General features: G+C 37.3%; 1 protein-coding gene across 1 annotated transcript in view; it reads right to left on the bottom strand.

Moving 5' to 3' along the window:
* The window catches only part of ABCA8 (ATP binding cassette subfamily A member 8), a 79,178-nt gene that overhangs the window by 38,207 nt on the left and 24,804 nt on the right, over positions 1-16,167 (bottom strand). The window contains 8 exon segments of the mRNA XM_017863673.1: positions 6,882-6,972; positions 7,570-7,708; positions 7,952-8,040; positions 8,043-8,070; positions 9,120-9,295; positions 10,525-10,637; positions 11,384-11,443; positions 13,868-14,036. Of these exon segments, the coding sequence (XP_017719162.1) occupies positions 6,882-6,972; positions 7,570-7,708; positions 7,952-8,040; positions 8,043-8,070; positions 9,120-9,295; positions 10,525-10,637; positions 11,384-11,443; positions 13,868-14,036 (865 nt within the window).

Here is a 16,167-nt window from a genome sequence, read left to right on the forward strand (position 1 = left end):
TGACACAACTTCCCATCCCTGGCAGCAGCTGTGTGGCACAGAGAGAGAATGTTGTATGCTTGTGGGAGGGAGTGGACAGTGATTGTGAGACTTTGCATTGGAACTCAGTGTTGCCTGTCCCAGTGAAAAGCAACGTAGGGCAGAATTCAGCCAGTGCCCACAGAGGGAGCATTTAGACCAGCCTTAGCCAGAGGGGAATCATTCATCCCACTACAATGGACTAAAGTGCTCTGGGGATCGAAATAAACTTAGGACCACAGGGATTGCAATTCCTGGACAAGTCCTGATGCTGTTCTGGGCTCAAAGTCAATGGACTTGGGGTGCAAAAGACCTAGAGAGACACCAGCTGGAGCAGCCAAGGGAGTGCCTGCTTCACTCTTCCCCCAACACCAGACAGTGCAGCTCACTGTCCCAGGGGAGACTCCCTCCTTCTGTTGAGGAGAGGAGAAAATAGGATTTTGTTTTGCAACTTCCATACAAGCTCAGCCACAGCAGAACAGGACACCAGGCAGAGTTCTGAGGACCCTGTTCCAGGCCCTTGCTCCCAGATGACATTTTTAGACATACCCTAGGCCAGTAGGGAACCTGCTGCCTTGAAGAAAAAGAGCCAATTCTGGCAGAATTCACCACCTCCTGACTAAAGAACTTTCGGGCCTTGAATAAACACCAGCAGTAGCCAGGCAGTATTTGCCACAGGCCTTGGGTGAGGCCCAGGGCTCTCCTGGCTTCAGGCTTGACCTAGCACATTCCCAGCTGTGATGGCCTTGGGGAGACACTTTCTGTCTGAGGAAAAGAGAGGAAAGAGTAAAGGGGACTTTGTCTTGCAGCTTAGATACCACAGTAGAGTAGAGAGCACCCAGGTGGACTCCTGGGGTCCTGGATTCTAGGCCTTGGCTCCTGGATGGCATTTCTGGACTTGCCCTAGGCCGGAGGGGAGCCCATTGCCCTGAAGAGAGCTACCTAGGCCTGGCAGCATGTACTATAAGCTGCCCGAAGGCCCTTGGGTTTTGAGTGAACATCAGTAGTAGCCAGGCAGTACTTGCTGCAGGCCTGAGGCAGTGGTGACTATGGGGAGAGACTCCATCTCTTTGAGGAGAGGGAAGAGTGGGAAGACTTTGTCTTCTGGTTTGGGTGTCAGCTCAGCTGTGGCAGAATACAGTGCCATGTAGATTCCTAACATTTCTGACTCCAGGTACTTGCTCCCAGATGGCATTTCTCGACCCACCCTGGGCCACGGGGAAGCTTGCCACCATAAAGGGAAGGACACAAGCCTGGCTGTATTTGCTACCTGCTGCCTGAAGAGCCCTTGGGCTTCGAGTGAACATTGGCAGTTGCCAGGCAGTGGTCGCTGCGGGCCTTGGGAAAGACCCAGTGCTGTATTGGCTTTAGATCTGACCCAGCATAATCCTAGTGGTGGTGGTCACAGGGGTGCTTGTGTCACCCCTCTGCCAGCTCCAGACAACTCAATACACACACACACACACACACACACACACACACACACACACACACTCCATTTGGAGAAAGTTAAGGGAAGAGAACAAGAGTCTCTGCCTGGTAATCCAAAAAATTCTCCAATAACACCAAAGTGGTACCTCTAAGAGTCTGCAAGAATCACAATGTTACTGGGTTTGAGGGTGCCCCGTAGTGCGTATACAGCTGCAGTGACCAAAGATTTGGACCATAACATTCTATTCCCTTTGAATACTTGGAAAGCCTGCCCAAGAAGGATGGGTACAAACAAGCCCAGACTGTGAAGACTACAATAAATACCTAACTCCTCAATGCCCAGATATTGATGAACATCCACAAGCATCAAGACTATCCAAAAAAACACGACCTCACCAAATGACTAAATAAGGTACCAGGGACCAATACCAGAGTGACAAAGATACATGACTTTTCAGACAGATAATTCAAAATAGTTGTTTTGAGGAAGTTCAAATAAATTTAAGATAACACAGAGAAGGGACTCAGAATCCTGTCAGATAAATTTAACAAAGAGATTGAAATAATGTTTAAAAAACAAGCAGAAATTCTGGAGCTAAAATATCAATTGACATACTGAAGAATGTATCAAAGTCTCTCAATAGCAGAATTGATCAAGCAGAAGAATCAATGAGTTTGAAGACAGGCTATTTGAAACTATTCAGAAGAGACAAAAGACAAAAGAATTAAAAAAGAATGAAGCATGCCTACAAGATCTAACAAATAGCCTCCAGAGGGCAAGTATAAGAGTCATTGGCCTTAAGGAGGAGATAGAGAAAGAGACAAGGATAGAAAGTTTATTCAAGGGATAATAACAGAGAGCATTCCATGCAAATAGAAAACAAAAAAGAGCAGAAATAGATATCTTTATGTCAGACAAAGTGGAGTTCAAGACAAAAACCACAAAAAGAGAAAAAGAATGTCACTACATAATGATAAAAGGGTCAATTCAGCAAGAATATATAACAATTGTAAATACATATGCACCCAACACTGGAGCACCCGGATATGTAATGCAAATGTTATTAAGGCTAAAGACAGAGAGAGAGAGGGAGACCCAATGCAATAATAGCTGGAGACTTCAACGCATTACTTTCAGCACTGGACAGATGATCCAGACTGAAAATCAAAAGCATTGGATTTAATGTGCACTATAGACCAAAGGGACCTAATAAATAATTATAGAACATTTTATTCAATGGCTGTGGAATACACAGTCTTCTCCTTAGCACATGGATCATTCTCAAGGATAGACGATATGTTAGCCACAAAACAAGACTTAATTTTTTTTTTCAAATTGAAATTATACCAAATAGCTTCTCTGACCACAATAGAAGAAAACTAGAAAGCAATACAAGAGGAACTTTGGAAACTATACAAACACATGGAAATTAAATAATATGTGTTAGAACGACCAGTGGATCAAGGAAGAAATTAAGAAGGAAATTGAAAAATTTATTGAAACAAAAGAAAATGGAAACACAACATGCCAAAACCAATGGAATACAGTGGAAGCATTACTAAATGGAGGATTTATAGCAACAAGTGCTTACATCAAAAAGACAGAAAAACTTCAAATGAACAACCTAACGACACTTCTTAAAGAACTAGAGAAGCAAGAGCAAACCAAACCCAAAAGTCATAGAATAAAAGAAATAATAAACATCAGAGCATAAATAAATAACATTGAAATAAAATAAACAACACAAAAAGTTGAAAAGTTTGAAAAGTTAAACAAAATGGACTAACTTTTAGCCAGACTAAAAAAAAAAAAAAAAAAAAGAGCAAAGACAAAAATAAAATCAGAGATAAATAGGAGAAATAACAATTGATACTGCAGAAATTTGAATGATCATTAGTGGCTACTATGAGCAACTATATGTCAACAAATTAGAAAACCTAGAAGAAATGGACAAATTCCTAGACCCGTGCAATCTACCAAGATTGAACCATGAAGAAATCCAAAACCTGAACCTACCAATAACAACTAGCAAGATTAAAGCCATAATAAAAAGTCTTCCAGCAGAGACAAGCGAGGGACCTAATAGTTTCACTGCTGAATTCTACCAAATGCTTAAAGAATACCAATCCTACTCAAAATTACTCTGAAAAATAGAGGAGGAAGGGATACTTTGAAACTCATTCTATGAGGCCAGTGTTGCCCTGATCACCAAAGACACATCAAAAAAAAGAAAACTACAGGCCAGTGTCACTGGAATATTGATGCGAAAATCCTTATCAACATACTAGAAAACCGAATTCAATAACACATTAAAAAGATCATTAATCTTGGTCATGGTTGGATTTATCCCAGAGATTCAAGGATGGTTCAATGTATGGAAATCAATGTGATACATCATATCAACAGAATAAAGGGCAAAAAAGATATGATCACTTCAACTGATGCTGAAAAAACAATTAATAAAATTCAACATCTCTTTTGAATGATAAAACCCTCAAAAATCCGGGTGTAGAAGGAACATGTCTCAACAAAATAAAAGCCATATATGGCAAACCTACAGATAGTATCACACTCAATGGGGGAAAGCCTTTTCTCTAAGATCTGGAACACAACAATGATGCCCACTTTCACCATTGTTATTCAACATAGTACTGGAAGTCCCAGCTGTGGCAATCAGATAACAGACAGAAAAAAAGGCATCCAAAATGGAAAGGAACAAATCAAATCATCCTTGTGGGCAGATGATATGATCTAATATTTGAAAAATCCTAAAAATTACACCAAAAATCTATTAGAACTGATAAACAAAGTCAGTAAAGTTGCAGGTTACTAAATCAATATACGAAAATCAATAGCATTTCTATATGCTAACAGCGAGCTAGCTGAAAAAGAAATCAAGAAAGTAATACCATTGACAATAGCTACAAATAAAATAAGATACCTAGTGATAAACTTAACCAAAGAAGTAAAAGATCTCTATAGTGAAAACCATAAAACATTGATGGAAGAAATTGAAGAGGACACAAAAAAGGAAAGATATTCTATGCTCATGGGTTGGAAGAATCAATATTGTTAAAGTGTTCATACTACCCAAAGCAATCTACTTATTCAACACAATCTCTATCAAAATACCAATGACATTCTTCACAGAATAAAAAGCAAACTCCTATTTATATGGAACACAAAACGCCCAGAATAGACAAACCCATTTTTAACAAAAATAACAAAACTGAAGGAATCACATCATCTGACTTCAAATTATACTACAGAGTTATAATAACCAAAACAGCATGGTACTGGCATAAAAACAGACACATAGACTAATGGAACAGAATAGAGTTCTGTATGCAGTTCTGTATGCAGAAATAAATCCATACATCTACAGTAAACTCATTTTCAACAAAGGAGCAGGAACATACATTGGGGAAAGTCTCTTCAATAAATGGTGCTAAGAAAACTGGATATCCATATGCAGAAGAATGAAACTAGACTCCTATCTCTCACTGTTTACAGATATCAAATCCAAATGGATTAAAGACTTACTTATAAGTCCTCAACCTAGGAAACTACTACAAGAAAACATTGGGGAAACTTCCCAGGGCATTGATCTGGATAAAGATTTCTCTGCCCCACAAGCAGAGGTGACCAAAGCTAAAATGGACAAATGAAATTACATCAAGTTAAAAAGCTTCTGCACGACAAAGCAAACAAACAGTCAAGTAAAGAGACAACTCATAGAGTAGGAGAAAATATTCTCAAACTATCCATCTAACAAGTGATTAATAATCAGACTATATAAAGAGCTCAAACAATAGGAAAAAATCTAATAATCCAATTCAAAATGGACAAAATATCTGAATAGATAGTTCTCAAAAGAAGACATACAAATGACAAACAGGCATATGAAAAAGCCCTCAACACCACTGATCATCAGAGAAATGCAAATCAAAACTACAGTGAGATATCATCTTATCCCAGTTAGAATGACTTTTATCCAGAAGACAGGCAATAACAAATGCTGGCAAGGACGTGGAAAAAAGAGAATCATTGTACTCTGTTGGTGGGAATGTAAATTAGTACAGTCACTAGAGACAACGTTTGGAAGTTCCTCAAAAATCTAAAAATAGAGTTACCACACAATCCAGCAATCCCACTGCTAGGTATATACCCCAAAGAAAGGAAATCAGTATGTCAAAGAAATATCTGCACTCTCATGTTTATTGATGCACCATTCACAAGAGCCAAGATTTGGAAGCAACCTAAGTGTCCGTCAACAGACAGTTGGGTAAAGAAAATGTGTTACATACACATAATGGAGTACTATTCAGCCATAAAAAGAATGAGATTCTGTCATTTGCAACAACATGGATGGAATGGAGATCATTATATTAAGTGAAATAAGCTAGGCACAGAAAGACAAACTTTATATGTTCTCATTCGTTTGCGAGAGCTAAAAATTAAAACAATTGATTTCATGGAGATAGAGTAGAAGGATGGTTACCAGAGGCTGGGAAGGGTAGTGGGGTTAATGGGTACGATAATACTGTTAGTAGAATGAGATCTAGTATTTGATAGCACATTCTTCACAGATTATATTACATGTGAATATAATTATATTACTGTGACATTCTTCACAGATTATATTACATGTATAATATATTAATATGACTATAGAGACTATATTAATATGTGCAATATATTGTTGAATACAGTCAACATATATTAAAATAACTAAAAGGGTATAACTGGAATGTTTATAACACAAAGAAATGATTAATGCTTGAGGTGATGAATGCCCCATTTATCTGGATTTTATTATTATGGACTGTATGCCTGTATCAAAATAGCTCATGTACCCCATAAATATATACACCTACTATGTACCCATAAAATTAAAAGTTAAAAATAGAAGATTTAAGTAAAATAGTGTTAAGCATCATATCTGAGTCACTCAATAAATTACAGCTAGAATATGCTGCTATTCAAAATAAAGATAATAAAATGAAGAGGATGGACAGGAGGAGAAGAACAAGAAAGAGGAAGATCTAGGAGGAGTGGAAGCAAGTAGCCGACATAAGAATATATTAACACCCTGGGTGAGAGATAATGAAGGTGTAAAATATAAGTGTGTCAGTTGAAAAGTTTCCCTTAATATATACCTCCGTTAATAAAAATTGTGTTGCAGATATATATTTTTAAATCATATTTATCTAAACTTTTGTTATTATATTCTCAATATCTAAACTCTCCAGATCAATATCTCTTACATATACATACTAACTAGGTAGACACACATACGTATATATGTTTATACGAACACCTGTGTATAATAATAAAAGTTTTTCTTATGTGTTGTAATGTTTTGCTTCAAGCGTCATGCCTTACACTAGACCAGTTCTCATTTACTCCCAGCCTTCTTAAGTGGCCTCACCTTAAGTGATATCCAATCCCCCATTTCTTCTTTAGAAACAAAGAAGAGCCTGCACACTTTAGCTTCCCTTGGGAGAGAAATACTTTCCTGTCTGAAAAAGAAGAGCAAAGAAGAAAGTTTGTTAAAACGTGGTCCATTCATTTCCAAGAAAAGACAGGTAACCATCTATATAATCAAACTTTAATTCAGGAGCTTCTAAGCTTTTAAACACAGGGCTTGATAACAATTCAATGAAATAGATACATTTTAATCTCGTTTACATACCGTATTTTGCAATCCATCCCATCAGGGAGGTTAAATTTTGTGGATATATGTTCTAATATAGAAAATTATCCCATTATATATTTTAACAGATGAAACATTAAAAATCATTTGAATATTTCAAGTGGATTTCCCTCAATTCTGAGTAAAAGGATTGATCTCTTAGAATCTAAACTTCACTTAGTTTTCAATAAGCGAGTTTCCTGGCAGATCATGCTTCTATGTGACCAAATTGTACAAAATTCTACAAGATACACTGAAATGGTTGCAAGAGGCTTTGTGTCCAGGTCAAATTACCACCAGCCGTTCAATTTACCAGATACAGCTAGATTGCCGAATTACAAAATATAACTGTTCAGAGAACAATCCATATTTTTGAGATCTCTTCAAGTCCTCCTCAGGGTACTTAACAGAAACCAGTGATTACCTGCCAGGATGTCGGCCTCATCCATGAACTGGGTACTGAAGAGGATCACGCGGTCTGTTTTGCGTTCTTTCAGAAGGTTCCATACTTGATGTCTTGAAAAGGGATCCAATCCAGCAGTTGGTTCATCCAACAGGAAAATCTATAAACGAGGAAAGTATATAAAGCGGTTTTCCACAAAGGTGAAGTTCTTCCAGAAAACAATGCAAAAACCATATTGATTATATTTAACAGAATATTATGGTTAGGATTTATATACTGTATTTAATGTTCTATTATGAATATTTTATAGCACATGTTCTTTGCAAATAAAATATTTGAACTATTACCAAAAGTTCCCATTTTTTTAAAATTCGAATTCACCTGCAAATTCAGTGTGACTCACCTGAGGATCTCCTAAAATGGCAATCCCAAAGGTTAGCTTTCTTTTCTGTCCACCACTTAAGTTTTGAGCAAGAACATCCTGAATATTTTCATTTCCAATTCCAGCAAAACTCTCTGTATCTAACCAAAAGACAGTATTTATGTCATACACCAAAATGTATTCCTCTTTTAAAAATTTATAAATACAAGGCTGTAAAGTGTAAATGGTTAAAAGCACAAACACTAGGCCAGGCACAGTGGCTCACGCCTGTAGTCCCAGCACTTTGGGAGGCCAAGGTGGGCAGATCACGAGATGAGGAGTTCGATACCAGCCTGGCCAACATGGTGAAACCTCATCTCTACTAAAAATACAAAAATTAGCCAAGTATGGTGGTGCGTGCCTGTAATCCCAGCTATTCAGGAGGCTGAGGCAGGAGAATCGCTTGTACCTGGGAGGCACAGGTTACAGTGAGCCGATATAGGGTCATTGCACTCCAGCCTGGGCGACAAGAACAAAACTCTATCTCAAAAAAAAAGCACAAACACTGGAGCCAAACTTCCCGGGTTTGAATGTCAGGCACATTAACTAGTAAGTTGGTCAAGTTACTTGCTCTCTTGAACCGCATGTATAAGATAGGGATAATAATAGCACCTATCTTATAGGGTTGCTATGAAGAATGAATGATTTATTAGATTAAAAGTTAAGGATATGCTTGGCACATTGTAAATTATATGCAATGTTAGCTATTGTTTAAATTGGATTTTCTTGTCCAACAATTGTACAACGATTTGCACACAAATAATTTAAAATTAAAACTCAGTGCAAACAGGTTTTAATAATCTTATTTTGACCAACACATTAACTCTAACACATTTATGTACCTCTTTTTTTTTTTTTGAGATGGAGTCTCACTCTGTCACCCGGGCAGGAGTGTGGTGGCTCGATCTCAGCCCACTGCAAGCTCTGCCTCCCGGGTGCACACCATTCTCCTGCCTCAGCCTCCTGAGTAGCTGGGACTACAGGTGCCCACCACCACGCCCGGCTAATTTTTTTGTATTTTTAGTAGAGACGGGGTTTCACTGTGTTAGCCAGGATGGTCTTGATCTCCTGATCTCATGATCCGTCAGCCTTGGCCTCCTAAAGTGCTGGCATTACAGGCATGAGCCACCGCGCCCAGCTATTTATGTACCTCTTTATCCACTTCTTGTGGCAGAATCCCTTTTATTTTAGCAAAGAGTCTGAGGTTTTCTCTGACAGTGAGGAAGTCAAATTGCACATTGGATTGTGGGCAAACTCCAGTCAGCTTGCTGAGATTTTCTAGGTCAGCCACTTCTGAAAGCTTATTGTTATAGATGGTGACTGAACCTGTAACAAAGGAAAAGTTAATATCAAGATAAGGCTTAAGATATTTCTTAATAAAATCACTGATAATTAAGTGTTGTATGTATGACTTTATCTTCACAGTTTATACAATTCAGGCATTAGAAACTTCTACTTTAGTTGCACAGTATACTGAAAAACTGTTCCCACCTGCAGCTTTTCCCATCAAGGTATAGTCTCTTTGTCTACCCCTCACATTTAGCTTTGCCTATATACCCCGTAGGATCCTAGCAAATGTGATACAAGCAGAGTCTGATGAAGAGCTTCTACCTAGTGATTTGTCTTTGCTTGCTGCTGGGATCATGCAGATCATTGGGTGAAGAATCCTAGTGGGCCTTCTGAAAGATATATTTCCATGTGGGAAGAGACAAACAACCATCCTAACAGAAGCCCCAGATATGTGAGTGAGGCCATGGTAAATCATCCAGCCCCAGTCACTTTGGTCCAGAATAGAAAAACTGCCCAGTCAACCCACAGAATCATGGGGAGCAGTAAGACATGAAATCAACTTAAATGTCTATCAAAGACAGCCTAGATGAAGAAAATGGGGGTGCGTATACACCATGGAATATTATGCAGCTATAAAAAAGAACGAGATCATATCTTTTGTGGGAACTTGGGTGGAGCTGGAGGCCATCATTTTTAGCAAACTAATGCAGGAACAGAAAATGAAATACCATATGTTCTCACTTATAAGAGGGAGCTAAATGATAAGATATAAACACAAAAAAGCAAATAACAGACACTGGGGTCTACTTGATGAGGGAGGGTTGAAGGAGGGAGAGGAGCAGAAAAGATAACTATTGGGTACTGGGCTTAATACCTGGGTCATGTAATAATATGTTCAACAAACCCCCATGACATGTGTTTATCTATGTAACAAAGCTTCACATGCACCCCCAAACCTAAAATAAAATTAAAAAAAATTAAAAAAAAAACCTTATTGCTAAAAAAAAAGAGAAAAGAAAAAAGAGCTGAAAGATACAAGCTGGAATGCCAAATAGTAACTAATGACCATGAAACTAATTACTATGAAGTACTCAGACTCCATATGCAGTATAGCAATTAAATATTACATACTTCTGTAGAATATTACTATTAAATGAAATTCAGTTTTTCCCTAGATATGTGTGTTTGTGATTAACACTTGAAAAAACTTTATATTAACAGCTGATTTATTTGTCAGTTGACTTTGAAAACAAACTAGTTTGTACCTTTGGTGGGAATAGACAACCCACTAAGAATGTTTAGCAGTGTTGACTTTCCAGCTCCACTGTGACCAAGTATTGCAGTGATTTGGCCTTCATAAATGTCAAATACCAGATCTAGGAAGAAAAAAAGAAAGGAAAGAAAGATAAGATAAAGGGATGAAAAAAGAGGTGGAGAAAAAGGAAGAAAAACAATTAAAACCACAGATAAAATTCTATTATGGAGCCAATGAATCATTATTTATTTCCTTGAATGGTTGTTTTTTCTATATATAAATATAGTGAGTTGTTAAATTCAAAATAAAACATTAAAAGTTCTCTCTATAAACTTATTTCTCAAAATAGCTTCTTTTGAAATTTTGAAATGACTTAGTTTAAATGAATGAAACATGTCTATGTAATAGGTTCATTGACATTTCCTGCATATGGTAGGTCAATGTTAGTATTTATTAAATGGAAGAATAAATTAATGGTAAATGATTACATGGCCAAAATTCCTTTGAGGTAAGTGACATTTTCACACCAAAGAAAAACATACGGTATCTACCAATAGCTTTTGGATTACAGAAGACAAAGTTGAGTTTGTAGAAAAAAAAAACCCAGAATATCCTTAGACTACCTCAATATTACCCAGTATTGATTCTAAATACATTTGTATCTAAAACATATTCCTTTTTTGCTAACTTTTATAAAGTAGAAGCCATATGTTAGAAAAAAAGATACTTATGTAGTTCAGTACTCTTTCAGCCTGAAATACCACCACTGATTATCACTGAAAGCAAAACTGAATTAAAATCAGGAATCAATACTAATATAGTAATATTTTCTCTCTCCTTCTCTTTGTGTGTGTGTTTTTTTTTTTTTTTTCTACCTTTCAAGCTTATTTATCAGGTTTCTTTATATTCTTTGTGTAACATTTCTGATTCTGAAAAAGAAGAAAAGATATTTCAAAGTGACAATTTTCTACAGTTTGTAATTTCCAGTTTGGTAGACAGGATTGGATGAATCTTATCTTCAGGGCACATGAAGATCTAGGTCTTCACTCTTACACAGTCATAGTTGTGTGACAGAATCAGCTAGAATACTGCTTGCCAACCCTGTCTGCACATTGGCATCACGTGAGGAGTTATAAGAATTTAACTGTGCTTGGGACCTATAAGCAAATGTTCCATAGATTGGGGTATAAGCTAATATTAGTATTGGAGAACAGGATCACCTCTAAGTTGCAAAGCTAAGGAAGCTAGACCAAGAGATGACATGGACATCAGGTACCCAAAGGCTCCTGCGAACCACTGGCACAGGTTGGAAAGATCTTTGGCTATCCTGATTCAAGGTCTCCAAGAGTTCATTAAGAGCTACAGTAAGAAAGAAAATCAATGTATCATAATAGCAAGAGCATGAGGTTCACAGTACTGCCCACCTAAGCTTATCCCATTACGACCACCTAGGGCTGTGTTACTTTAACCAACGTACTTATTCCAGGTCATGAAGTTTCAGGTTTCACAACCTGAAAATTTGCAGGGCTTTAGGACTGTGTTGTAAATGAAATATTTCATCTTGCATGTACAGTGCATATAAGATGACATTGGTTACATGGTGATGATGGCTATAGAAAGGCATGAAATAAAGGAATGAAATGAACTTATGCTGGGTACTATTGTAGGTCTGGAATCCGAGGCCCTTAAATCTGCATGGTTTTATTTTACCAGGTAAGTGTATAATCCATAAGCCAAATCAAATTTATGTTTCTTATTTTATCATCTACTATTCATAAAATATTGTCTCTATTCATATAAAGCTGTTTAACTAGAGTTTTTTTTATTTTTCTGAGGGAGAGCCTTGCTCTGTCATCTAGGCTGGAGTGCAGTGGCACAGTATCGGCTCACTGCAACCTCCGCCTCCTGGGTTCCAGCGATTCTGGGGCCTTAGCGTCCCAAGTAGCTGGGATTACTGGTGTGCACCATCATGCTTGGCTAATTTTTGTGTTTTTAGTGAAGACCGGGTTTTGCCATGCTGCCCAAGCTGGTCTCAAACTCCTGAGCTCAAGTGATCCACCCGCCTCAGCCTCCCAAAGTGTTGGGATTACAGATATGAGCCACCACTCCTGGCCAAAGCTGTTTAATTAGATATGCTTATTTTTAATTCCATTTTACCATCATTCCATAGCACCTATAATTGGGCAAGGTGTTAAAGAGATCAAAGAGGAACAAAAAGAAACACATAAACACATCGAATAAAGCCCCTGTTTTACTCTGAGCTGCTCTGCTAGAGTAAACCTAGCTTAGTTATGGGACAAATAAAAATATGGAAGATAAATATGGAACAGGCTAAAATAACAAAATGAAATAGGCTCTTTAGAAGTTCAGCAACCTGGGATAATCTGAGACATTTCACAGGGGGCTGACACGGGCTGGTCATTGCGATGAGTATGACTTGGATAGTCAGGGATCTTAAGGATTTTCTTCCTATTTTCTCATATCTAGAAATAAAAGTCACCAGCACCAAACAAAATGGACATTTTGTTGTCACACAGAATGAGATAAGCTTAATTCTGAAGGGCGCCTCTTCCCGAATTCCCTTTGTATCTACCTCTAGGCCTTTTCTTTGTCCTTCTTTCTTACTCTTTCTTTCATCTTCTTTTAAAGGACAAAAAATAGAAGAAAAATGAGAAGTTTAAAAAGTGGAGAGAAAAGGCCAGGCACAGTGGCTCATGCCTGTAATCCAACACTTTGGGAGGCCGAGGCAGGCAGATCACCTGAGGTCAGGTGTTCGAGACCAGCCTGACCAACATGGAGAAACCCCATCTCTACTAAAAATACAAAACTAGCTGGGCATGGTGGTGCATGCCTATAATCCTAGCTACTTGGGAGGCTGAGGCAGGAGAATCGCTTGAACCCGGGAGGCAGAGGTTGCGGTGAGCTGAGCTCGCACCATTGCACTCCAGCCTGGGCAACAAGAGTGAAACTCCATCTCAGAAAAAAAAAGAAAAATAAAAGGAGAGAAAAAGGAGACAGATGAGGTGGGGACAAAGAATGAATAACTGAGACCTAGTAAAGCAATGAGGGAGGCTGAGGATGGAGAGAAACAAATAAAAGACTGAATCCAAGCAAGGGTTTTGCTGAATTATCTTAGCTGGTAAAATTTAAGTTTTTATTTAGTGTGAATGTTAGGCTGTAAGGGGTTGGTAAAGGGGTCTTCCTTTGAACTTGAGGTGGAAAGTGACAGAAGCAGCGTAGGTGAGGACAGGTGGGAACTGTCTACAGTGCACAAAAGGGAAAACTGCTTGCCTCAGGTGCTAACTCTTAGCTTTCTGCCTTTTTGCCCTGTTCTCCACCTGCAGCCTTATTACCTGATGGCTTCTTTCCCATGGAATTCTGGAGGCACTGGTTCAAAAGAGTCATGAGATGAGGGATCGGCATCCATTTCATCTTCAAGGGCCACGTGATCAGCCTTTTGTGTTTGAGACCAAAATGAGGACTTCAGGAAAAACAAAGGTGGACGCCGATGTCCATATTCATCTACATGGCCAGAAGACAAATATTGGTTCAATCAGCATGTTGGGGAGAGAGAGTCACAGTAATGTTACATGGCAATGCAGCCCCTTTGTTGCTAAACCTGAACATATGGTCAACACCAGGTAATGCACGTTTTGACACATGTAGCTTCATAAGGAACAAAAAAATTACCAGATGTCTCTATTATAATAGATCCTATAGGAAGCAATGAAAATGTGATTTTTAAATATTTCCAAAGGAATTTAAATAAATGTTTTAGAATTTCTTAACCTCAAGAAAGACAGATTGAATTGTTAATGTAAGATATGCAGGCATGCTGAATTCTGTCTGGAAGACCAGGTGTCATTACATAGGCAAAGAAAGAAGAAATTGAGAACGACTATTGGATACCTTAAAACAAAACAAAACAAAACAAAACAAAACAAAACAAAACAAAAAACCCAAGAGAAGATAGAAGAGGATTTAAGAAAAGTAAATGACACATTTGTAAGAAAGAAAAAGAACACGATAAAATAATTAATTGAAACTTAAAGTGAATACTTTTAAAGCTATTTTGTATTTCTGCTTTATTTCATCCCCAAACCATAATTTTCCTCTGAAGCAAATTTATGATCTGCTTTAAAGACATGTTACTCATAAACATCTTGCTGGAAACGAATCCAGCTGTATTAGTATTCTATCATCACTTCTATTTTTCTTCATATTAGGAAACATTATGAAATGGAAGAATCATGCTTCACTGGTATTCTCCAACTGACCTCCACTGTAAGGTTATGGGTTTTCAAACTTCTGTGTATTTCTCACATGTTCAGTCCTTCATTTATGCAATAAATATCTTACACTCTCTCTATTCCTGCCATATTGTATGTTGTTAGTACCTATCTCTCCCTTTTGACAAAAGAAAAATCTAGCAAATAAAAGCATGCCACCATAAGTAGATACATTCTGCCACCAGATTTACCATGAAATTATTCTGTCATTTTATCCAGTTAATTTTTCTGTCATTCATATTCATTATCTTTGAAAACATTTTGAACACAGTCACCTCTGGTCTTAAATTCAAGCTTAGTGAGCATATAACAATTAGGAAGAAAATGGAACAACTCACTTATTTGGATGAAATACATTTTCTGGTTATAATAATAAAATACTATGCTTTTGAAATTGGAAAAAACATGGATGTGAAAGATATTTTTGTGATATAATGTTAAGTAAAAAATAAAATGCAGACATGAAAATGTAACAATATGTGACATAACTTGATAAAACATATACAAAGAGAATATTTAAAGTAATATCATTAGAATATGTTTAAAACAAGGACTAAAAAAAGATGGACTATATCACATAATGCACATCAAAATAACATTTAAATTCGTTAGAGAAAACAATTACCTAAAAGGATACTAATAAGCAATTGTAAAGACAGTGACATCTGTTTGTGGATCCACTGAGAATAAACACATTGGAAAAACAAACAAAAATGAAAAATAATACAACCAGAATGTTTTATTAAGTAGAAGGAGAAAAGGAAGAATTAGTAAGTACAAGGGTCACAAGAGTAAATTTCCTGAACTACACAGCACACCAGGGATATACAGTATGATAGAAACACAAAAAACAGTCAATGAGATTTTGCCATAAAAACAAAAGTGGAACAGAGAAAATTTATTTAAGTATGTGTCTTAAGCAATGTTAACAAGAGGTAGAGAGGCTTAAAACATTAGTAGGCAAAAAAGTAATTTTTCTAATCAGTTATGTAATTTTTACCTCTACTAAAAAAAATCAAACGAAAATAGACCATATTCAAACAATTCTAATTGTATAATAAGTGTGCTAGCCAACAATAGTGGATGCTGACATCTTTTGTTCTGGGTTCTTTTAAAAGGCAGAGACAGTAATTCTTAAAGGATTATCTCAAAACAACAAAACAAAACAAAACAAAACAGGATGAATTTCCTGCCTCAAGATGTGGCTTTCTGTCTTCCTGCTCACGCTTTCCCTTCTTCTCTTTCCACAAGTGTGTATTCATTGCTTTTTGAATAAAGGGCCCTTGGCATACTGTCTTAAATAAATAGAAAAGGCAGAAGGGAGAATCAGGCCCTGCCTTTGGTTATAAAAGGAGGGAGAAAAA

This window comes from Rhinopithecus bieti, unplaced genomic scaffold (genome assembly GCF_001698545.2).
Source record: "Rhinopithecus bieti isolate Rb0 unplaced genomic scaffold, ASM169854v2 scaffold_2349, whole genome shotgun sequence".
Taxonomy (NCBI): domain Eukaryota; kingdom Metazoa; phylum Chordata; class Mammalia; order Primates; family Cercopithecidae; genus Rhinopithecus; species Rhinopithecus bieti.